Genomic DNA, 23,317 nt, shown 5'->3' with positions numbered 1-23,317 from the left:
GAACAGAATGTATCTTCCCAGAGCAGCAAGATGTGAACTGGCAAATAAAAGTAAGTAAGTAAGTTCCACAAAAATAGTATTGTAACGGGAAGGCCTTCAGCTTCATGTGTCTATCTTAGTGACAATGGGAAACAGCTCATACATCAGCACCCAGCTTGGTGGTGGTTCCAGGTTTTGGAAGCCTGTTTTGGGGTTATATTCACCATTGTAAATTTTGAAGTTACCACTGACATAGGAGGATGTAATTTAAAGATATAGCAATTTCACAGCATTCTTTTCCCTCCCCCTGTGTGGTTGTGGGTTTGTAACACTCTGAGGTAGTGATGGAAATAAGGTACATGGGTTGCGCCTGGAGAAACCACTGTAACAAAAGCTCTGCACGGTCAGTGCAATGCTTCATAGCACAGGAAAGGCTGGAAATACAGAAATGAATCTTGCACTGAGGGTTTGACAAGTCTGGGGGCTGGAGGAGCCCAGGTTTTGCTCTACAGGGAGCCTCCAGAGACTTAAACAGCTTTAGCACTGTGTTAAATGATGAAGCCTGTATTTAGAATTAACCTCTGTAGGTTTCCACCACAGCCTGTCAAATACATGTGCCAGAACTAGCAAGTGCCCTATTTTTTTTTAATTTTCTTTAGATTTATAGAAGGCAGACTTTTAGATTTATTCGTATAAATTCAGGTATAAATGTTTCAGTCATTTAGAAGAGGTGGGCAGTTTCTGCATCATTGGAGACCTACATGAACAGTAGACATCAGGACGATGGTTAATTCAACACTGAGAATACAAAAAAGCAGTCAGATAATCACATCCTTCTGTACTTCTGAGGCAGGTGGAAGCTTCTATCATCTTTTAAGTGGCACTTTTGGACACAATATGCCAGGGAGAAAAAGGGAAACAAATACTGCCAGGATTTGTTTGATGAGGAATTATGGAAGTGGTCAGATGAAACTAATGTTGTTGACTTCCCATTCAGCAGGCAGCCAACTGATGGTTCACCGGTACTTCGGTTGTGTGGCACGTGACTGTGAGGAGGGAGAGCTGTCCCCTGTCAAAGCAGCACAGGGGCAAGTTTGACATCTCCTTTCTAGTGAGTGTGAAATAAGAGGTAACAGTAAAGAGATTTTAACAGATTTTTTAAGAAAGACAGCTGCAAAGAAAGTACAGGGCTGTCATCTAGTTCAGTGGCCATCGTGTTCCTAGCACAGTACGTAAAGTATCATCTGTATTTACTAGATACTGTATGCTCAGGTACACACAGCAGCCTGACTCTACTTGATACTATTTTTCAGCCGAGTTTCTTACCCACAGTGAATTGTTCCTCCAGCTCTGTACTAGCACCCGCCTGTAAAAGACAGCTGCTGCCTTATCATGAAAGTATGCTAAAATAGGAGTAGACCATCAGAGAGCAAACCCAAACCGGCACATATGGCCCCTCTGAGGTGGGAGGGGCGGCGCTGGTTCAGCACTAAAAGCCATTGTGTTAAATAGTTTAAGAGTTTATTTTAAGCTTTACAAGCACTTCTTGCCCATTAGAAATCGGTATCATCTGTGGATCCTTTCCCATCCAGGTCAGCAGTTTGGATCCTGCCTAGCTACGTACATTTGGTTACTATCTGGTGGGAGCTCATTGGCCCATGCAAAGTAAACTCATTGCACAATTCCAGTCACATCATCCTCCCCTTAGAAGTACACAGAGGGCCACTAGCCAACAGACATGGAGAACAAGGGACATGCTGCTTTCCAACCCCTTCAACCTGACTGGGAGCCAGAGGGGAACACGTTATCACCTAACAAAACCCAACTGCATGGAAACGGGTGGCAGGTCTTGGAAGCACAAGGCTGCCCCTGCCCCAGCAGTGTGCCAGGAGCACCTCCCTGCTCAATAATCTCCACGCTCTTTCATGTTTTCATACAAAAAATTTAATAAATATTACTTTTCAAGATTTATTGCCAGGAACAACACATCAAAGATGCATTTTCATATAACACTAATATCACAATACAAGGTATCTTCATGATCTCAATGGTTAACCACTGAGATGACTATGTTTATAAGCCTTTTGATCTTAAACATCGTAATAGCACTTTGATTTCCTCACTTGTTAAGGCGGGCAGTGTAATCTATGGCAAACCTACACAGTGATCTTACTGGACATTCTACTGTTCAAGTATTCAACAACTAGCTTATTAGAATACTCCCTAAATGCAGTAGATTACAAAAAAAGTCAAATCTACAAGTGGTTCAGTATTACATATTCATGGTGAGAAAAAAAAAATAATTAGAATTTACAAAAGAAGATTGCTGTGTTTCCAACTTCACACGCTAATCGGATACTCTCAGTACATGCAACCACTCACGTTTCCTCTACATAAAGTAATAGCTCAGTTTTGTTCCCTTAAACTGCTTCTTAGCAGATGATCTGCCTGTCACTCGGGTTTCAAGTCTAAAGCAGCAAAACAAAAAGAAAGAATGTTCTAGTCTAATTCTCTAAACTGCCTCAGTCAGTACTTACAAATAGTCTTAAAGTGATACTATGGAAGGTGTTTCAAACGTTGGACATTGTACAAAAACCAGCGTCGAGGCCTGGGAGCCCGTCCTATTAAAAATAAACTATTTTCGAACACCTCAGTTTTGGCATATAGGCAACATGTAACAAGGAAATAAATTCGAAATAGAGAAGCCACAAGCTTACAATGCTATCAAAAACCTTCAACTCTAAACACGTACATATAAATAAAAAGGAATGATATTTTAAGGCTCTTGATTATTAAGTTAATAAATCAAATATACACAGTGATTAATAAAAAAAGAATTATTTACAGATCTATACAAACTTCTATTTTTGACACATTTTCCTCTTTAAATTCTTCATTTACCAGCAACTGCTGACAAGTTCCCCCCACCCGCCCCCAACAAAAATACAATAAAAAAATAAATAATAAACTTATTTGTGATAGTTGCTGTGGTTCCGAGCTGCAAAGGCACTTTCAAATACAGAACTAGTTGTACGTCAACCATAAAACCAATATACAAAAAACTCAAATTCAATAAATATAAATAAAATGTATTAAGTCTAAAGGAACTGTATCAATCTGGCAGGAAAAAAGAAAATAACAAATGAAGAGGAAGGAGGAGTAGTTAAGGCTCTGTAATACCTTGGGAAACGTTTCCATGACGCATCAGCTGCAGCTGAATTTCCGCGAGGGCACTTTTGACTAGTTTTGCATAGATGTGAAATGCAGCACTTGGTATTCCAGCCAACCACAGCAACTATCATTGCCAGTGTAAGCCAGCTTGTCAAAACTTAAATTAACACAGGGATTCTAAGTAAATAATAGCCTCAGACTCAAATATTACACAACAGTTTAAGAACTACAAGCTCTTGAGTGCCTTTCTAGTGATACTTAAAGGCCCTGCATGGCAGCACCCCACCGTCTGCTATACAATGTACTCCATCCGATTGAGGCTTTGTGCACTTTCCAAGTCTCTGTTGTCCTGTTTGTTTGTCCAGTTCGGGTGTTTGGTGGGGGTGCTGTTGGGGGGCTTTTCATCTCTGTCTACCAAAGTGTACGCTGGCTGCTTGGCAAAGCGGGCCTTCTGCTGGTGTTTGTCCATGTCGTCTTCCTCCACCTCGGAGTTGTGTGTCCTTATTTTGGCGATTTTAGAGTTTTTGTTTTCGTAGTCTTTGATTGGGACAGTGTTTGCTCCGTGTTTCTCAATGGGGTTCTTTATCTGGTTGAGCTGCTCCCTCACGTTGTTGGTGGTGTTGTCGTCGGACGCCGTGTGAGTGTGGCTGCTCTGCTTTCGGCGCTTCCGAATGCACCAGTAGAAAACAGTCACCAGGCAGCAGATCCAGGCTACTGTCAGCACGGAGCTCAGCAACGGCACCAAGAAATCTGGAAGAGACAGGACAGAGGTTAACCCCACCACAAGCCAACCGCTCCCCGCCAGGCTGCCTGCAAAGAAAACACATCTTGGGGTTTAAGCCACTGGGGTCCAGACCTAAGGATGATCTTGGCTCTTTTAGAGCACGGAGTGTTCAAAATAAGTCTGAGACTCAGAATGCTGCCTGGTAGCCCTCATGGAAAACGTTTTCCTCATACACACAGAGGTGGGAGTAACACAGGCATCGCTACATCACCCTGCCACAGCTCCCAGCTCAGTGGGAACAGCTCCTGCTCCGTCATTCCTGTCCCACTGGCGGCTGTTGGCAAGATGCCTGTTGTGTGCCTGGCACTCTGTGGGAAGCCAGAAGCAGACACCTCAGACAGTGTCTAACTGTGATGGGAGCTTTCAGAGCCAGCCAGTTGCTGCTTTCTGCCTTACTGACAAAGCACAGAGGAGCAGCAGCCCTTTTAACAGGGCAGGCCACTGGTTTTAAGTGATTTCAGAACTTAAAGAGCTTTACAGGTAATAAGACTCTACTCTAGCACAAAGCGTCCCTACTGTGTTCCCCATTAACACAGCTGGAGGCTGAGGGTCTCAGACTTGCCACAGATCTCCAAAGTGAGGAAAGCTTCCCCCGCTGTGGAGGGCTGCTCTGGTCATGGCACATGTAGGAATGTTTGGAGGAGGAGAAGCTCACCTGTTTTGTTTTTAACTGGTCGTCGTTGTACTCTGACCTCCGCCACCGCCGCGATGAGCGTGTTGTTACCATCGCGCTTACTGACAAGGTCGATGATCTTATCTGTGATGTCTTTGATGGGGTTTTCATCTTCCCCTATATCTTCTGCAGACTACAGAAGAAGCCATGCAATTAATATCAAATGCCAGATCAGACGCACGGGAAATCTGCTATTTATAAGCCTTCACAATCAGTTACGGCTCTTGCTACTTTGAATACTTTAGAAGCGCATCAGAAACAAACCAAAAGCTGTGGGCAGGAACTAATCATACAGAATTTTTGTCTCCATCCCTAAAAAATAAAGCCCAAAAATCTCCCAAAAGCAGCTCTCGAGGGAATGTAACAGAAACATGTTTTTCTACCCCTATTACAGTTGCCACCAGATGTAGCTTTCAGGTATGCACATGTAACCAGGACTTCTTCCCTGTTCTTACAGGGAACTGGGATGGAAAGTAAACCACAAGAAGTGCTGACAGAGCCAGGAATTAGGATTTTTATGAAATCCACATGTTGCACACATAGCCAAGCAATTAACTACTAAGACATTTAAAAATATTCCAGGAATACTTACAATAGCAACATGTATTTCATTATTTGCCAAGTGCGAAGGCTCACAGGTAATATAGATGGAATATTCAACAGAAACATTCTTCAGAATATTCAGATTCCTCAATTCACTGCAAATGTGCTCTGTGGTAAGTCCCTGGAGGATACAAAAGAGGTGTTGGGGTTTTTTATGCACATGAACACACAGATAGTAGACTTATTTTTTTCTGTTTCTGCCCTGAAGTAAGAGTTCTCAAGGGAAGAGGAGGTGGAATTGCCTCCAAGCCAGCTTTTGTTGTTCTTTTATGTTCTGCTACTTACTGGTGCCATCATTTCTTTATTAAAGGTGAAGGTGATGTTGGCACAGTTGTCTTGGTAGTAAGAATCGGAATTGCATTTGGTCTTCACCGGTTGTTGGTTTGAAGGCCAACATTCACCCACAGCAGCACAAGGGTGAGTAAAGCAGTGGTCTTCTCTGACAGGAACACAAGCGTGTCCAGCTGGGCATTCGTTATGGCCTTTGGCATGGAGGACACAAGGTCGAGGACCACACCAAACCTGGAAGAGAATAAACGCTGATAAATAACCACTGGTTACAGGACAGAGATGAGGAGTATCCCATCACATTCCTCCATTTTGTTTTCATGTTGTTTGTCATCTTGTTTCAGAGGCTCCACAAGCCAAACCACAGCACAGCCGTACCTTGGAGCAGGTGACTTTTCCATTCAGACACTGACAGGTATTGCAGTCATCATCCCACTTGGCCCCATCTGGCATCACCCGAACACTGGTAAGGCAAGGCCTTCCTGTGACTGAAGAGAGATTGAACAGAACTATAAAACTCAAAATAGGGAGAAAAAAGTGGAAAAACACCTTTTCCAAGTTTATCTAAACTTATCACTAAGGTTACTTATTTGATAGACAGACACTTGCTTGAAAACAACCACAAAACACCCCTCAAACCCCCCATACAACCACAGACCCGTTAACATGCCGTTACAGAGAGCTCACTACAAGGACCAGCTATGACACCACAAGTACCTTCTTGGCATCCTGCACCGCTACGACCTGGTGGGCAAATGCAACGGTACCCATTGATTTCATCTACGCATGTAGCTCCAAAGGCACAGGGAGAAGACTGGCATTCGTTGATATCTGTGGTGGGAAGGAGAGGAAGTAAGAGAAGTTACTCTGTAATATCCTTTTGTTTTGTCAGAAAACCATACAAGAGGTTTTCCTGCTGGAGCTTTACGTTCATTTTCTAGGCCTGCTTGGAGATAAATGCTTATTTTCAGCACTGGTGTAAGCTCAGAGCAACTTCTTTGAAGTTCCTGCTGTGTGGGACTAACAAAGATCAAAACCTGACCCCTATGGCTACTTAAGCTTTTCAAGGGCAAGGACACATTCCTTCTCACACAAACACACTTCCTCTCCTCTGACATATCCCAGTTTTGCTCCCCTGCTAGATTCTTCAATGGATGACAGCCTTAAACCCCTTTCCAGTTGCATTGCTACTATGAAACTTCCATTTCCATGGCTGTTATTAAAGAAAAGTGTTAGTGTCCTCGTACCTGTAATTATTATTAAATTACAGGGAAGTGCACGCATCACCTCGGGGCTCGTAGGTGGATTATTAATTGACAAGGTTTTTGGCTGGCACGCTTTCACCTCAAGCAGAAACCTACGCCACACAAACACACTCTGACTGGGAAGACTGTGCTGAAGGGCATCTTGCCCACTCAGCTGAACCAAGGGGTTTCAGCTCCAGCTGAAATGATTTTCTTCATTTTCAGAGCCCTTCCTGCCCGCCCCACATCTGCTGCAGCTCTAGGAGAATTCTATCCTTAATCTGATCTACCACTTAACTCAATTAAGATGATTGTCTCGCAACAAGATGGGAGGGAGACAAACCCAAAGGCAGCGCGCCACTGAAACACTTACTGATCCTGCAGTCAGGACCGGCGAAGCCTGGAGCACACTCACAGCGGTACCAGTTGTCTCCATCCACACAAGTGCCACTATTGTAACTGTAAAGAAAAGCCACGGTCTGCGTTAAAAACCTGCTACAGGCAAAGAGAATCTAAAATTCAAAACCAAAATAAAGGCAAAGGATGAAAGATAAACATGTCAAACTTACCAGGGGTGAGGGCTGCAGTCATTTGTGTCTGCAAAGCAAAGACAGACAACTTAAATATGCAGACTCTGGCTAAAACAACTGTACTGTCAGTAAAGAATGATCAAACTTCCCCTCATACCCAAGTTACACTTAGCTCAACTTTAACAAAAATATGCTGAAATTCTCTACTAAATTGATTCCAGGCTTCTACCACAAAATTTGTTAACTACATTGTGGAACACATGTACACAGGAAGAGATCCTTGTAAAGAATCTAACGGGAGGGGGGAGGAAAAAAGTGGAAGCAGACAGAGCTGCTTGTACAAAAAGAATGCTGGAGAAAACAAGACAACATCTGTCTCCACTTAGCTCATTTGCAACTTTCTCATGCCCAGGTCAAGGCTCTATCACATAAAGTCATTAAAAACAAAGATTCAGGTGATGCTAAAGCCTACATCAAACAAGCTTTCCCTTCTGGTTTCAATCTTGACTCCAAGGGCGACAGGATGAGCTAACATTCTCATCATGCAACACTCTGAAAGAGTTCCAGCAGAGACAACTTACTCTGAGTACACGTGGGTCCTTCCCAGCCCTCCTTGCAGACACAAGTGAAAGAATCCCCGCTGACTACACAGGTACCACCGTTATGACAGGGGTTTGGCAGGCAGCTGCTGTTCCTCGCTGTAACAGAAACAAGGTTGGCCGCTAAGTTGTTGGAAAGGCGTCGAAACCGAGCCAAGAGGAAGAACTGAGGTCACAGATCCCGCGCTACATCTGCTTCCTGGTGATTACGCAGAGCATTTACCTATATTACAAGTGGCTCCTTCCCATCCTGCAGGACACATGCACTTGAAGGTGTCCCCCTCGTCGTAACACGTTCCTCCGTTGTTGCATGTTGCCTCATCGCACTGGCTGTCACCTGTAGAGAACCCAAACTACCCTTAATGCCGGTGCTTTCTTAATGCAATGCAACAAGTTGAAGCAGCCTCAAGAGAGCACGCCTGTTATGTTTTGGAAACGCTGAACTTACGGGAGTGGCAGGTTTTTCCTTTCCACCCATTTTTACATTCACAGAAGAAGTCGTTGACCAAGTCTCGGCAAGTTCCTCCATTGTGGCAAGGGTTTTTACTGCAGTCATTAATATCTAGATATGTTAAGAAGAGAAAACAAGCTAAGCCATGTTTACAGAATTGACAAGCACTTGATGCTTGCCCCATCCCTAACACTGGCCTGTGTTTCAATCATGGATTAAGCACTTAAGTCTGTAGTTTAAAAGCTTTAAGTGCTGTCACAGAGATGAAGAATATTCCAACCACAATCCTCCAGTTTGTTTTCATTTTGTTTGTCATCATTTCACTAAACGAGAAGCAAAAAGGCCAATTACATAAACTATCCTACCAGTTACAGGACAGGAGCTGAGCACTCACTCCTCTTCCATTCCTGAGACTGACAGGGAACAAGTATGATGTATGCAGATATGCCATTCCCAAAACAGTGGGTGCTAATGCTAAGGGTTTATTACACAAAGTTACCCAAAGGGTAGAGCAGAAAATTAAACACAGAGACAGGTTCTGCTCCCAGCACTCGGGTTTAGTAACTCTGGTTTAGTTCCAATAGTATTGGTCACTGTCATCCTAAAGACAGGACCAGCCATGATGTTTTTCCAGATCTTTCTGCATGCTGAACAATGGTTTAACTTACTTGTTTCACAATACGTTCCTTCCCATCCGTCACTACAAATACATTTGTAGGAGTTGATGCCATCGATACAAGTGCCACCATTTTTACAGGGGTTGCTCTCGCAGTCATTGATATCTGCAACAGTTTGGAGGAGGAAAAAAACCAAGGAAAAGAGAAAAACAATCAGACTAGAAGAGCAGCCACCAGAAGTCATCATCTTCTTGCAGACTACTTGGCTAAGACCCTTGAGGGGAAGGGTTTTAAGCAAGATGAGAAATAGGTGAAAAACTGCACAAAGCGATGAGCCTGTCACTCAACAATTACTATTAAAACCAGAAACAAACCCAGGAGTCCTCACGATCCGTGTTAAACCCCACTATCAACCACCTCAGCCCTTGTATACATAAGGTTTTTAAAAACATACAATTCAAGGCCAGAAGGTTCATTACTGTGAACTTTCCCCAAGGCCCAGCAAATTCCAACCTGCCTCGCCCAAGCGGGATATGAAAACTTAAAGCGGTTCCAAGGTTCACGGTGCTACGAGAAACCTTTGAGCAGCCTGGGAGGAAAGGATGGAATGCTTTTCCCAAAAGATACATGCTCTTGTCAGCTCTTACTCTCGTGACAGTAGGTGCCGGTGAATCCTTTGTTGCATTCGCAGGTGAATTTTCCACCCGCTTGGCTCTTGCACTTCCCGTGAGGACCACAGACGTTTGAAGATATGTAACGAACCCCTTCTGGTGTGCTGTTAGAAGCTACTGCCACAGTGCAGCTGTCAATCACTGCAGGAAACAGAGACCTGGGTGAGGACTGGCCACTCCACCCGATTTCTTAAGCTAAGAGCAACACTTCTATTTCCAGTGGTGGATGTTTAAAAGACATACGTATCAGGGAATCGTTTAGGATGGAGAAGACCTTTAAGATCATCACATCCAACTGTAAACCTAATACTGACAAATATACTTGCTGCTTTAAAATGACTGCTCCAACTGTCTGTGCATACAATAATCACAGCATCTAACAGGACAACTGCTGGACCACTGCCAGTCGTTCCCGTTCACCTGCGAGGCGACACAGACCTTCACAAGGGGTTGTGCGGCAGTGATCTTTCAGGTGGGAGCAGTTCTTCCCTTCGTAATCTTCAGGGCAGTTACAGAAATAGTCCATAGCAAGATTGAAGCACTGGGCACCGTTCTGGCAAGGATTTGGCTCACAATAATCTATGTCCAGCTGTAAGTAGTGCAGAGAGAGGAAAGGGAAATAAAAAGGGGGGCAGGGAAGAGTGGAACAAGTTTTATCATCGCTTTCCCTCACTAGGATAGGCAGACATTGTGAAATCTGACCTTTTTATCTGCTGCCTCAATGAGCTGTTCATCATGCACAGAGTTTAGTTCGACTTGCAACTACTTCAGCAGACAGCAGCACTCTTGATGTTAAACAGCCCCTCAAAGTTCACAGCGTGCAACAAAACCTGACATGCAAACAGCCACCCTGTTTCTCAAAAGGAATCCTCAGCAGCCCATCAGGGGGCTTGTGGGTTTCTTCCCCCACCATGTATATATTAATCAAGCACTTTCTTGGCAGACTGACAGCGATATCAAGTACAACTTTATCCTATGGTTCACTGGATGCCAGGCATTCAGTGCACAGATCCAGAGTGCCGGTAGGAACGCCGCTGGCGGAGAGCCTGCCTTTCACCCATGCTTCTTACCTGACAGAGGTTTCCTGAGAAACCAGCGGGACACAGACATTGGAATCCATTGATTTCATCCTGGCAGTGACCCCCATTCATGCAAGGGTTACTTGCACATTCATTGATGTCTTTCTCACAGTGATCTCCTGCATAGCCAGGTGAACAGATACACCGATAACCATTAACCAAGTCCTGGGAAGAAGGAACACAAGAGTTTAGAGTTAAGGCTTTTTCCTCCCTCTTGATATATTCTTATTAAACAAAACAAAACCCCCCAAACCACAACTGCCCCAGAACAGTCCAAAATGACAAACAAAAAATCCTCTTACTACGTCCAAACAAGGCAAGAATTAAGGGGGGGGGGGACAAAAACCACACACCCCCCCCTCTCCTACTTCTTCCCAGTACTGGCTTACATTCTTAATTTCCAGGCAGGAGAAATTAACCCACACTTTGAATTAGAGCATCTACATTTACAGCAGGTAGTTTGCACAACAACCAGCCCATTCACTGGTGACACTGGCAATGAAAATGAGTCATTTATTGCAGTTATATCTTTCTTGCCCTTGCTGCTCTACAGATGTACCCTGACACGCTGTAGCATGACACAGGTCCTCCCCCCAGCTCAAAGAAACAACAATTTATTCCCCCTAATTGCTATTTGCCACACTATGGGTGTTTAGACTCAAATGTTTCAGCTACTGTTACAAGTCTTGGGAAAGCAGAATAAAGCAAAATGGCTTTACCCGACAGGATCCTCCATTCTGACATTGTCCACGACAGTCGTTAATATCTGTAATAAAATTACTGTGGTCAGAAGGCAAAAATATACTAACTCTAGATACAGAGTTCAAGTCTCTCTAAAACTGCAGCTAGATAAAGCTTTTGTCGAGTTTCCTGCATGCCTTCCTCGAGATAAGGTTATTATAATGGGTGGGAACCTTTCGTGATTCTTCTGCTAGAGGCAGTGAAACTTCACATCATTGTTTTAGTCACTTTATCAGAATATAACTATGTTATGGACTAACGAGTCTGATAAAGTTGTGTATTTTCATTCCACACCAACTACTCCCTTTCTCAAAACATCAACCACTGGAGCTCTGCCTGATGTTTAAATCCAGGCTTAGGACTCAGTGGGTTAAGTGCATACACACACCACTGGCCTTTAACAAACCAAGGATACAGCCACTTACTGATATCACAGTTGTGGCCAGACCAGCCAGTAATGCAGTCGCAATAGTAGCTGCCAATCAGGTTCCTGCAGGAGTTGGCATTGACACAGGGTTTGCCCTCACATTCATTCGCATCTGAAAAACAAGGTGGATGGTCAAACGCAGGGCTCGTAGGGCAGGGGGAGAAGGCAAAAAAGCCTTCAGCTGGTTTTCACAGCAGTCATCAGCCCTTCATTCGGATCTAAGAGGAACTTTTAATACAGAGGCTGGATTAGCGTGATTTGAGCGAACAGAAGTCAGTCATACATCAGCCTCTGAAGTCTCTTTCAATTTCTCTGCAATTAGAACATACAGGCTATGCTAATTATTTGATAATTACACCCAGCCACTCATTAAGAGCAACTTTCTCCCCCCCACACACATCTCAACGGAGCATTTTGAAGGAGGAGTGCTGCAGCCTGGTCACTGGAATTAGTGTGTTGTGTGAAGAATGCAGACAGCTCATTCTTCATGAGATCATCCACATTTTGGAACCCAGCTGTGAACTCCTTGGTCTGGAGGAGTTGACATGAAGAGATACAGCAACTTTCTCACAGGCTAAAGGAAGAAACCCACGTGGGGGTGGGACTGGAAGGCATACACATGCACCCTCCCCGCTTCAGTTCATTTATGGTTTATAGTTGCCTCCTTGGCTTAGTTAACCATTTCCTTCAACCGCCAGCAGGCATCAAAACGACAACAGAAGGAAACCACTCAGTGGCCTAGACCCCAGTCCTGCAAACACTGACAATATTCTCCATGTGCCAGAATATACCTATGGGCTCTGAAACCATAAACATGCCTAATGCAAAGGGCACAACAACCCTTTGTCTGCCCAACTATGATCCCTTTTAGATTTGTCTCCCCTCCACCCCCAGAGCAACAGTGGATGAAGAGAAAAGCAGTTCTCACCTAGCTGGCACGTTTTGCCAGTCCACTGAGGTGGGCAAATACACTTAAATCCATCAACTAGATCCTGGCAAGTTCCTCCATGACCACAGGGATTTGGAGAACAATCATCAATATCTGTAATGCAGAGAGTAAGGAGAGGCTGAGACTTTGTGTCTACTCCAGTTTCTACATCTACTCTGATTTCAGCAAAAGCCTCCTGTTATTTAACAGTAGTGTGAAAGGGGATTCAAAGCACAGGCAAAGCAACTTACACCTGTGGCCTTTTGGCAAGTGGGAGTCATATTTTGATCCAGCAAGTCTCTCTCTGAACAGTATTTTAAGCAGCTTGCCAGAATGCTACAAAAATTCCGTGTTCTGCTTCTTTCAAGAAGCCATTGACTATTCTTTCCCCTGGCGTTTAACAAAAACCTTGGTATAAGCAAAGGAGAAGAGAGTGCACAGTGGTATAAATGGCTGCCAAGAACCAATGCTAAAGCTGGGAAAGGTGAAGTTTATCAGGGATTAGAAAGACTGATGTAAACCAGCAAAGTAGGACATTTTTAATACAGTTTTAAAAGCACTTACTATCAGTGCAAGTTGGTCCAGCCCAGCCAGGTGCACACACACATTCAAATCCCACAGACGTCTCTAAGCAGCTTCCTCCGTTGTGACAAGGGTCAGAGAGGCAGGCGTGCTCCGCTGCACCGGGACAGACACACAGCGTGTAGAGGCTATAGCAGTCACCACAAGCCACCCCCTGCTCCCTCCACACGCTTCTGCTCTGGACACACCATCACTGCTCCCGTGAGAGCCTCAAACCAAAAGCTACTCGCTAGCAGGAAGCATCTTCTGTGCTAAACTCATCACCACGCTGACTTGCACCTGTTTGAGTCAGAGCCAGGCAAGGAACTTGTTGTGATCTCTCCAGTGAGCAGAAGGTTGATGTTCAGAGATACCAACTGTTCATGATGAAGCATGAACAAGCAAGTCTGAGTCTTTGTAGCCAGCCCTGACATCATAACACTGGAAACAGAGTTTTTCCCAACCTCGAAGTGTATCCAAACCCAGCCACTAAGAGCCGGAGAGGACTGACTGCCAAGCACCACACACTTACCAATCTCACAGTTCTGTCCCGAGTAGCCCTCAGGGCAGGAACATTGGTATTTATCAGGGCCAGTGTTGCTGCAGGTACCACCATTCAGACAGGGCGGGTGGGTTCCGCAGTAGTTCAGATCTGCAAGAGGTGAGGAGCATTAAAACCACGTTTGAAAAGCAACAGAAACATCAGCACGTGCACGCTCTGTTCCATTACTCTAGAGCCTTTCCACAATACATCCCCACGCATCCTGCAGGGAGAAGTTAAGGACACGTGCGAACAGTGCCGAACAGCAGAGGAGATGGTGCTGAGCAGCTGAAGGACCCAAACTCCCACCACGTTTCAGGGGGCTCCCTTGGTCTCTGCACACTCTCTCCATGCTGAGTCTGCCAGTGTTAAAATTCACGCGTTACACTTGGCTGTCGGTGGGATTAGCATACCTTTGTCACAGAGCTGACCACCCCAGTTGGTTTCACAGAGGCACTGCCATGGTTCAATGCAAGTGCCATGGACACATCCTGGGTGTGGAATGCACTTATCACAGTACTGGCCTTGCCATCCATACTGACACCTTCGTTTAAAGAGAGGGGGAGAAAGAAAAAGAAGTCAGAAGAGGGAAATAACCCTAAAACCCGTTAGAATTGCTCTGTGTAGACGTGAGTGTGGAGCTCCAAAGCTTGGAGAAAGACCAGGGTGGTGGGGGAGAAGGGCAGGAGGAGGGGAGGAGAGAAGCTATTCAAGGTTTGTTTGATGGTTTCTTGTAAACAAACATTTTGGTAGTTTTGCCAAGGTCTCTCTTGCCGGCCCCCTGACAAAAGAATAACTGTTCTGAGAGAACCAGCATGAGGCCATTCAGCACAATAATACTCTTTTGGAGCCTCATACAAATGTGGCAGAGAGGGTGGGTGTGCACTACAAATCAATCTCTGGACTTTGACAGGATGCTTTATAAACTGAGGCGAGGGGGAGAAGGAAAAGTCAGTGGAAACAATGGTTATCCAGAGATCCCCATGAATACAAGGTTCCAGGCATTTCGGCCGCGCTGGGTTTGCAGGAAGACAAACAAAACCATAAACGCCAACCCTGAGCCCTTGGCAAGGCAGTAGCAAAGCACCAGGAGCTCTCTGCTCTGACAGAAGATAACCTTCTTCTGAACTGGAAGACATACACTGCAAGTACGGGCTGGGCCACACGAAGAGGTGAAAGAGAACAGCAGACACCAGGATTTTACATGTACTCAAAGCAGATCAGTTGTGTCAGCGTGTTTCAGTTTGATTTATGCCAGCCTCTTGTCAGGGAATAACTAACACACATGCAATGCTGAAAAGCTTTTAATTTAATGTCTGGAGAAGAATGTATTGTTATTGAAATTATGTACTGCTGCTATCAATAAGCTACCTGAATTCCCTACTTAAAACAAAGATGTTCTTGTAAAGTAAAGCCCCCTTAAGGGAAAGCTCATTCTGGCTTTCATTTAGCTCTCTCTAGCAAGGCAGCCCAAGGATTCTTCAGATTAAAGTGAACCTAAAGACAGAAACAAGGAAAACAAGTTGAAAATAAAAAGCCAGGGTTTGCTGAGGTCCTGTATTTCATTAACAGGTCCTGAGAGTAATTGATCAGCAGCAATTATGCACTAAGCTGTCACTAAGTTATGAAAACAAACCTCATCTGCACAGAAGTCAGCTAAGCTTTCTATTTGTGAAACCCCCCACCATTCCACTGGCGATTTCTTCTCATGGGAAAAAGCTGGAAGGCTCTATCCAATGGGTAATCACACACAGCTAGTGGTAAGTCCAACTTCCCTTCTGAAACTCTCAGGTGACAAACTGCATCCTAATTAACTTCTGGTTTTAATAGCTATTTCAACAGCAGCCTATTCAAACGCAATGGGAAAATCTTACTAGTTTGTGTGTTAAAAAGAAGCAGCTAGGCCAACTTAGGTGTCTGTGTATGCAGACAACATGAAAGAAACCCAGATCAGGCAAAACAGCCTCTCTCAAGCAGCTCTTGGAAAATCCTTCTATGTAGGGAATATAGTAAGAAGGCAGGAAGATCCAAATTTAGGAACGTATCCTTTTAATTTGTGTTGCATTCAAAGCAACTCACTTGCGAGCTTGCACACAAGCAAAAGTAAGGGACCTCACCTGCAAAAACAGGCATCCAAAACTGAGTCTTTTACTGCTTTCTGCCAAATCAAAGGGGTGTTTGTTTTCTTTAAAGCAAGTGTGAAGAGAAACAAGTAATTAAAAATCATATATATAAAACACAGAGGGGAAAAAAGCCATGAGCTTTAGAGCCAAAGAGATGACTTTCTCCAAACATCAGCTTCAAAGTGTAACAAACAAAGCTGGATAAGACTGGGCATTAGAAAAAGAGTTAGATATCCATCCCAGAAATAAGATTCATGGTAATAATTCTTGTTTAATAATATGTATGCAGCAGTTTCTCATGAGAATTTAAAGTTAACTTGCCTTGTATAGTGATTCATGAGTAAATATGGTTTTGTTGGCTGGCCTGCATTAAAGAAAGTGACTCGCACCAAAAGGGAAAAGGGTATTTTAGGAATGTTTGCAAGTTGTCTATTGTACCAGAACCCAGAGCAGTTTCTGCTGGGATGTTATTTTTAACCTCTGTTGCATTTATAACATCCAGGCTATATGACTCATCAAAACTTAAAAGAAAATAAAATCTTGTTTCTGTGTTCACTTTAAAGATATTGGTCTCACTTGGCAAGCAGAAGTTATCTGAAAGCACCAGAAGGACAGCATTGTTTCAAGACTATGCAAATCAAGTGTGGGAAAGTTGCACCTTAAGTAAATAAGAGCACTAGTGCATGTCTGGGCAGTGAGTGGGAGGCAAGAGACTTAGAAAGAGAAAGGGAAGAAAAAACTCTGGAAACAAAGCCTGTTGTTCTGACTAGGAGACAGCAACCTCTGCAAGGCATGTTTATTCTGATGACAGAAGCACAAATCACTGGTAGCCTTGACTGATAGGATCCTCTCACCATCTGGCCCCCCTGACACTTCCTACTCCTTGTGAGGCTTTTTTTCCTTTTTCTAATTAAAATAAGATTTAGATTTGGTGTTCTGGGGATGAACCCAGCTTCTACAACTGCTGCTAAACATCAGAATCACTGAACAACATACAATGGCCCAGTCCATCCTGCAGCTTGACTTTCACTTTGCAACATCTCTTGTAGAGGATGAAGTTACTTCCCACCTTCCTTTCAGAACATTCCTGGATGACTTTGTGTTTTGGTTTTAGAAGCACAGATCACAGCGACAGAGAAAGAATGAACCACTGTGACTATTTAGGCTGATTTCTTATATAATATAGTGTGCCAGACACCCCAGACTTGGTTCTTGTTTGAACTACAGCTTATCTACAAAGAAAAGCAGTCCCCGTCATGCTGAAGTTTCCAGCAACAGAGAATCCACCAGTATGTTTGTTAAGCAGAAAAATTAGTTTCTGTTCCTTCAGATTTGTGAGTGTCATTTGTGAATTCCCAAGCTTCATTTTTAACCCTTCCTACCCAGCGTCAGTATCTTGTAACCTCAGAAGCCTGCAGTTCCCTATCGTATGTAAACAGATTTGATAAAGGGTTACACAGAGCAACTTACAACCTGTTTGTTGATGAGGAATGGCCACATTTAATATCTGTTAACCCTCTATTTGTAAGGGAGGGAACGGCACGTTTCCCTGTGCTGTATTCCAAATATCTAATTGCTGGGTTATGGATAACCTCTGCTTTTCATTGTCTCCTTGCCAGGACAGAACGGACTTCAAAGTATGGGAGCAAAATTCTGCATTCATGGGAGCCTACTGACAAGATTTCATCCCAGCTATTAACCTCTCAGCACTCGGAGCCTGGCTCACAATGGTAAAGGAACAGAGAGATTTAACTAATCCCATTCTAAAGAATGCTTGACTTTTGCCTACTGATGGAAGAAACCAGGGGGTGGGAAAGAGAAAGGGGGAAAGACTGAAAGGGAGAAGGGGAGAGAAAAGCCACGCTGTAGTTCAAGCTTGTAGTTGAAAAAGCCTATTAACCAGGTTGTTGGGGGGGGAAGAAGTACCCACAAAACATTTGCACTATTTATGCAGAAACAATTAGTTAGTGCTCATTAGGCAGCATTCACACGATTTATCCCACACACCCCTCCTCTCCCAGTGCCACCATTTCACAAACCAAAAGCTTCTTAAAATTATCAGTGCATTAAAAGCCTGCTCCCCCCTTATTCTGGGCAAGTCAGCATGAATAATGTGCCTTGGTCAAAGACATGACTCCAAAACCATGCATCCCTACCCAGTCCTATTGTGTTTAGCATCACTTGTTTAATTATTTGGGGGGATGAAGGGAAACAAGGAGGGAGAGGGGGCATTTACCTGCACTCTCCTGGAATTGTGCAAGAACCATGCTTGGGGCTACATCCCTGACGACAAATGGCTGTTAAAACAAAGAGAGAGAAGTATCAGCATGCTGCCTGCTTCCTGCATCTTCACACTCGTGGGAATGTTTTAATCTCTAACCAGCTCTATAATCCTACTAAATCCAAGGTTTTAATAAGTTTCTCGTATCAAGTCTACCGGAAGGCAAACCAAGGTAGGTGGCTCCCTATGACGGGAAATCATCAGCTAGCATCACAGGGGAATTGTACCTAATGCTCTTCAGAGTTGTTTCTACTCAAGAGAAACCACCTCACCTTAGAGAGCTCAAGTCACTCTGAGTCTACGTGTTTCCTTTCTCTGTCTTTCACATGTGAACTGGTCCACTCTCCCTGGCTTTACATCGAATTCAAAGCAACTTTTAACTACTCTAGAATTACTTTTGAGCCGTATCTCTGGACAAGATATTAAGGTAGGCGTCAATTCAAATTGCAGGTAAACTCAAGTCAGCAAGACATGCTTGATAGTCTGTTCCTGCTCAGAGTCCTGCTTTCTCCTTCTGAAATTACTGAGGAAGTTGCCATTCCCTAATAAAGATGTTAAACCATCTCAGGTAGAACAAACAGCCTGGGACTTTTCAAACACCAAAGCTCTACACTTGCTAGGTCAGCTCTAAAACAAGTCTCTCCTTCCTGCTTGTCCTGAAGTTCTGCACCAAAGGGGAAATCCTTTTTGAAGTCAGCAGCAGAACTCCTATTGAAGTCAATGGGCTGGGTTTTCTTCCCAAGGGCAAAGATGCGGATAATCAGAGAAAGAACACATCTGCTAAGTGCCCAGTAACTTGTCAGACCTCTCCAAGATATAAAACAAGGCAGAAACTAGTCCTGCCCCTAGTACTCTGTGTAAAGAGTGAGCTGCTGTCCCATCATCCCTGCACGAACTGACCACTGAACTGTAACCTGGATACGACGCACTCAAATCCTGTCCAAGCCTGTTGATCATTTGGGGCTTGAGCACTTGTCACAAACCTTTGTTGCATTCTGGTCCCATCCAGCCTTCCAAGCAGGTTTTGTTGCCATTCTGGTCACAGGTGTGATGAGTGAAGAAGTCATCTCTCGGTCGACAAAACTTGTTGCAGCCAAAGCCATAGTAATGTTCTGCACAGGTCACTCGGATCTGATACTCGAAGTGGGCAGCTCCTGCGTTATGTTTCAAGGTCTGCCACTGACGGCTTGGGTTGATCATGCCAGAGTGAGATGCCTTCTCAATAATGCGATCGGGATCTAGAAGTTAGGAGAGATGTCAGAGTTAACTCTGTTTAGGTTTCACTACCTCCCACATCACAGCTCGCCAGCTTCACAGGCAAGACTGAGGCAGCCAGCTGGTTTTATTAATTTTCTGTTTTAGAGGGCAAGATAAGGCTGCCCTGGAGCTACAAGCCATGAACTGAAACACACATGCAGCATTATCAAACTGAGTAAAGCTTGGAATCAAAAAGGATTGCCTGGTTACTGCCAATCACTTATTCCTTTTGCAGCATAAGGGCATCCAGGAAGAATTATACAGTTCATGACTGAAGAAAATCCAGCTGCTTTTACTTCTAGCTCCAACAGACTGGTCCATAATGTGGTTTTCCCCTGCTTCTCCTTTAATGGTACTAGTTTTGTTTTTAAGGGGAATATTTATGAAAACATCATACTACAATAGCCTAATAAAGCAATGTCTGCAAAGTGAACATAAGCATCACTAAAGGTTTGCAGCTTTCTGGGACTCTGGTGTAAACTCTAAATCCAAAACTAACAACTCTGGCATTCAGATGGCATCAGTGACCTCACCAGGTTTTGGCTGAGAAATGCTATGGAAGTTCTCTCCTCAGATGTTAGGTGACACTAAAAATTTAGGACTACCAGAGCTTGAAGCAGAGAACTCAAATTATTGCTTCTGCGTGCTATAGAGCTGGCTACGCTCTGTAGAGCATTTTGAAGTTTAGACTTTCTACTTGACATTTAGTTGCAGCAAAAGTCTTCTGGCTTTCAGAGCCCTACAACTGTCTAAATTATGGCTTGAAACAATAATATTTCACATTAGCTCAGAACATTGTATATATCTGTGGTATTTCACTTTGTAGTCCAGGTCTTGTGACTTAAATGATCTAACACTGCCATACGACCTGCTGCTAGCAAGCACTTGACTGTCAAGTGAAAGTTTATCATAAAACAGCCAAAATATCCTTGCAGACAGAGTACGAAAACAAAAGTAAGTACCAGGCTGCACTGTTCTGTATATGGGAGCATAATCCAGCGACAGAAGCATCTTAGGTAGAAGGGCAGGTTGCCAACGATGTGTTAGAAAGCTGTGTGTGAAGTACTGGCACGTTTGAGCATTAAGAATTAAAATGTACTAATGTTCAACTTACTCTTCCAACAGTTACAAAGGAAAGTTTGGGGATTTTACATAAGGCAGAGTTTGAAGACTAATGAAGTTACTACGTAAACCTTAAGATGCCACATGGGCAGTTTTTCAGCTAAAATACTTTCAGATGACTTTGCTAAGGACCTTTGATTTGTAGCTCTCAAAAAGAACTTCCAAAACAGGCTTCTCAAGCCCCAGATCCCCATTATCAATTCCCCATTCTGCCTGCTCGTCTGCAGCTCTGAATAAAGCTGAGTCAAAGCACTTGCTGCGCCACCACAGAACGCTGTCCATACACACACACTAAGCATTTACCCATTTTCGGGGTATCCTTGGCATGGGACTAGAGCATTCATTAAGTGTTTACAGTGTGAAATTAAGGGCAACTTCTTATTCACCTTCTGGTATTTCTGGTTCTATAATATTTTCCATTTAAATCAGGTTTTATTATTCCTTGGCACTAAGCCCCCAACCCCACATCTATGTGCAAGACTTCCAAATGCGTGCAGGCCTTTATTAATTTAAACCCCATTCACAAGTCATGTAGATGCCTAAGGACTTTTCCATACTGGTATATCCAGAGCAATATCATGTCCTGGACTGTGCAGGTGTAAGGCTCTTAGATCTCATCAACGAGATTATTGACTAATTCTCAGAGGTGCTTAAGCAGATGCATATCTATTCGTCTTGAATGGGGCTAGTCAGGCGATTAGAGCTCCACTCATGTGTGCTGGGGATGGCTTTGCTGCACTTGCCAAGATTACACCCTGATCTACAGCACAGTTGGAAAGCAAATGCGTTTCCCCAAATGCCGACTCTGTGCATAAAGACATCCTGTTTCTCGTAATAAAACAACTCTATCCTTTTCTCCTGCAAGTGGGAGAAGAAAAGGGGAATGACACTCAATTTAGTTTTGTAAACCACCCCCTGCTTCACACACACACACTCACTCTTGCTTTTCCAGCCTTTTCCTGTTCCCCATTGGGAACATACCACTGACAGCTATTTCAGTCCTTGGCACCAGAAAAACAGTCGCCTTGGAAAAGAGATCTTTCCTCTTGCCTGTGCTCTATCATTCCTCCCCTATCTGCCAGCTCATTAGGAAGCATGTCCTTGCTGTATGTCTACAAGATCTCACTCCAACCACTGGCTCTTCTGAGCCCTTAACCACAGGCTGAACTCAAATGGAAACATCCTTATTACACCACTGGACTTCATTATTTTAAGGGCTCAGATGAAAACCAGCTGCTATTTTTCTTTGGATCATGGCTAAAATGCCTTTCAATTGATATGCCTTATGAAGCTATACATTTCAATTCAAGTAAGGTCTCACAGGCTTAAGATCCCTTTCCATGAGCTGTCACCCACAGTTTTCACAATGAAGTATTGGCATGTTCCTTCTTGTACTAAAATTCCTCCACCCTTCCCTATTCCTACCTGTCAGTATGTACTTACACAAGTGTGCTGACCCAGACTTTGTTGCAACAACTCTTCCATTCTTAGCCTGCACTAACCATGTTTTAAGTTTTATAGTAAGCAATCCCAAAGCTGCAGACTGGTTAAGTAAATAGAAAGCAGCAGTCAGCCAGGCTAGAGAGAAAGCCATCTTCCTAACTCCTCTGACACCAGCTGACTCAGAGGAAACATCAACCAATTCGAAATCGATGAAGTGGAAGAGAGGCACTTTCTGTACATCCTGAAGCTTCCACTGCACTTTGCTGTCAGGGAGTTTGTCGGTTTCATTCACTTCCCGTGGCTACATTTCAAAGCTATTAATCTTTTTGTTCAATGGGCAACTGTATCTAAGGCTGTAGGCACAGGGAAAAGAGCTGTCCTGACTGCCCACCTTTGCTTTTCAGTGCTCCAGTGTCTGGAAATCACAGTTATGCAGCGTCAGGAAGCAAACAACAAGAAAAGCCCAGACTCCTCAAGGCAGTTTGGGTGGCCAAGGACACCACAGTTATTTTTGAAAGTCTTTGTTTCAGACAACTTCCAGCTATGGCTTAGTTTACATTGTGCTGAAGTCTCTTATGCCCAAATGGAATTCACATGCAACTGATACCAGTAATTTACAATAGCTCTTTGACACAGTTTGAGATGCAATGTCAGCCCCATTAGCTTTATGTATGAAGCGACAGTAGCAAGATGGCATCTAGACAAGAACCAGAGTAAGAAAACCATTTAGGTTGAATCTTGGCTCCAACAAAGCATGATTCTCATCAACTTCAACAGGGCCAGAATTTAACTGCAAACCACTCTTGGAAGCAAGACAAGAGAGTATGTGGTAAAGGGAACGTAGGAGGAGTGGAATGTAGAGGGGGGAAGGAAGCATCCACTGTAGGATCTCCTAAGGGCTGCACTGATCAGAGGATGCTAGAGCTATTGAGAAGTTACACAAAGCCTACTAAACCCACTGTTTTGAGAGAGAGCTCTGTGAGGCTCCTTACAATTCAGTGGCAATTAGGGTAAAAGAAAATCCTGGACATCAAAAAAATACACATCCCTTTATACATGATCCTTAGTTCTAATGATTTCCTTAACTAGGTCTTCAAGACTTGCTCTTCAGCTATGGGAAAGCTGACTCTAAGTAAAGCTATGTGGTACAAAGGACAAGCTTTGTGCAGTACTATGACTGAAGTGACCTAGAGATGGATGTGTG

General features: G+C 43.8%; 1 protein-coding gene across 1 annotated transcript in view; it reads right to left on the bottom strand.

The window, feature by feature from the left end:
* Positions 1–2,313: 2,313 nt before the first annotated feature.
* Positions 2,314–23,317, bottom strand: part of JAG1 (jagged 1) — a 34,000-nt gene continuing 12,996 nt past the window's right edge. The window contains exons 4-26 of the mRNA XM_010019254.1: positions 19,275–19,529; positions 18,247–18,307; positions 14,301–14,431; positions 13,879–13,998; positions 13,350–13,463; positions 12,786–12,899; positions 11,856–11,969; positions 11,409–11,455; positions 10,681–10,854; positions 10,049–10,199; positions 9,587–9,751; positions 8,991–9,104; positions 8,320–8,433; positions 8,095–8,208; positions 7,854–7,970; positions 7,312–7,339; positions 7,116–7,201; positions 6,216–6,329; positions 5,877–5,986; positions 5,496–5,732; positions 5,200–5,331; positions 4,590–4,740; positions 2,314–3,900 (exon numbers count right to left, since the gene is read on the bottom strand). Of these exons, the coding sequence (XP_010017556.1) occupies positions 3,443–3,900; positions 4,590–4,740; positions 5,200–5,331; positions 5,496–5,732; positions 5,877–5,986; positions 6,216–6,329; positions 7,116–7,201; positions 7,312–7,339; positions 7,854–7,970; positions 8,095–8,208; positions 8,320–8,433; positions 8,991–9,104; positions 9,587–9,751; positions 10,049–10,199; positions 10,681–10,854; positions 11,409–11,455; positions 11,856–11,969; positions 12,786–12,899; positions 13,350–13,463; positions 13,879–13,998; positions 14,301–14,431; positions 18,247–18,307; positions 19,275–19,529 (3,221 nt within the window). The 3' untranslated portion in view covers positions 2,314–3,442. The remainder of the gene's footprint in view (positions 3,901–4,589; positions 4,741–5,199; positions 5,332–5,495; positions 5,733–5,876; positions 5,987–6,215; positions 6,330–7,115; positions 7,202–7,311; positions 7,340–7,853; positions 7,971–8,094; positions 8,209–8,319; positions 8,434–8,990; positions 9,105–9,586; positions 9,752–10,048; positions 10,200–10,680; positions 10,855–11,408; positions 11,456–11,855; positions 11,970–12,785; positions 12,900–13,349; positions 13,464–13,878; positions 13,999–14,300; positions 14,432–18,246; positions 18,308–19,274; positions 19,530–23,317) is intronic.

The sequence above is a fragment of the Nestor notabilis genome, unplaced genomic scaffold, assembly GCF_000696875.1.
Source record: "Nestor notabilis isolate BGI_N333 unplaced genomic scaffold, ASM69687v1 scaffold28937, whole genome shotgun sequence".
NCBI lineage: Eukaryota > Metazoa > Chordata > Aves > Psittaciformes > Psittacidae > Nestor > Nestor notabilis.
This window is presented reverse-complemented; position numbering and strand designations above follow the sequence as displayed.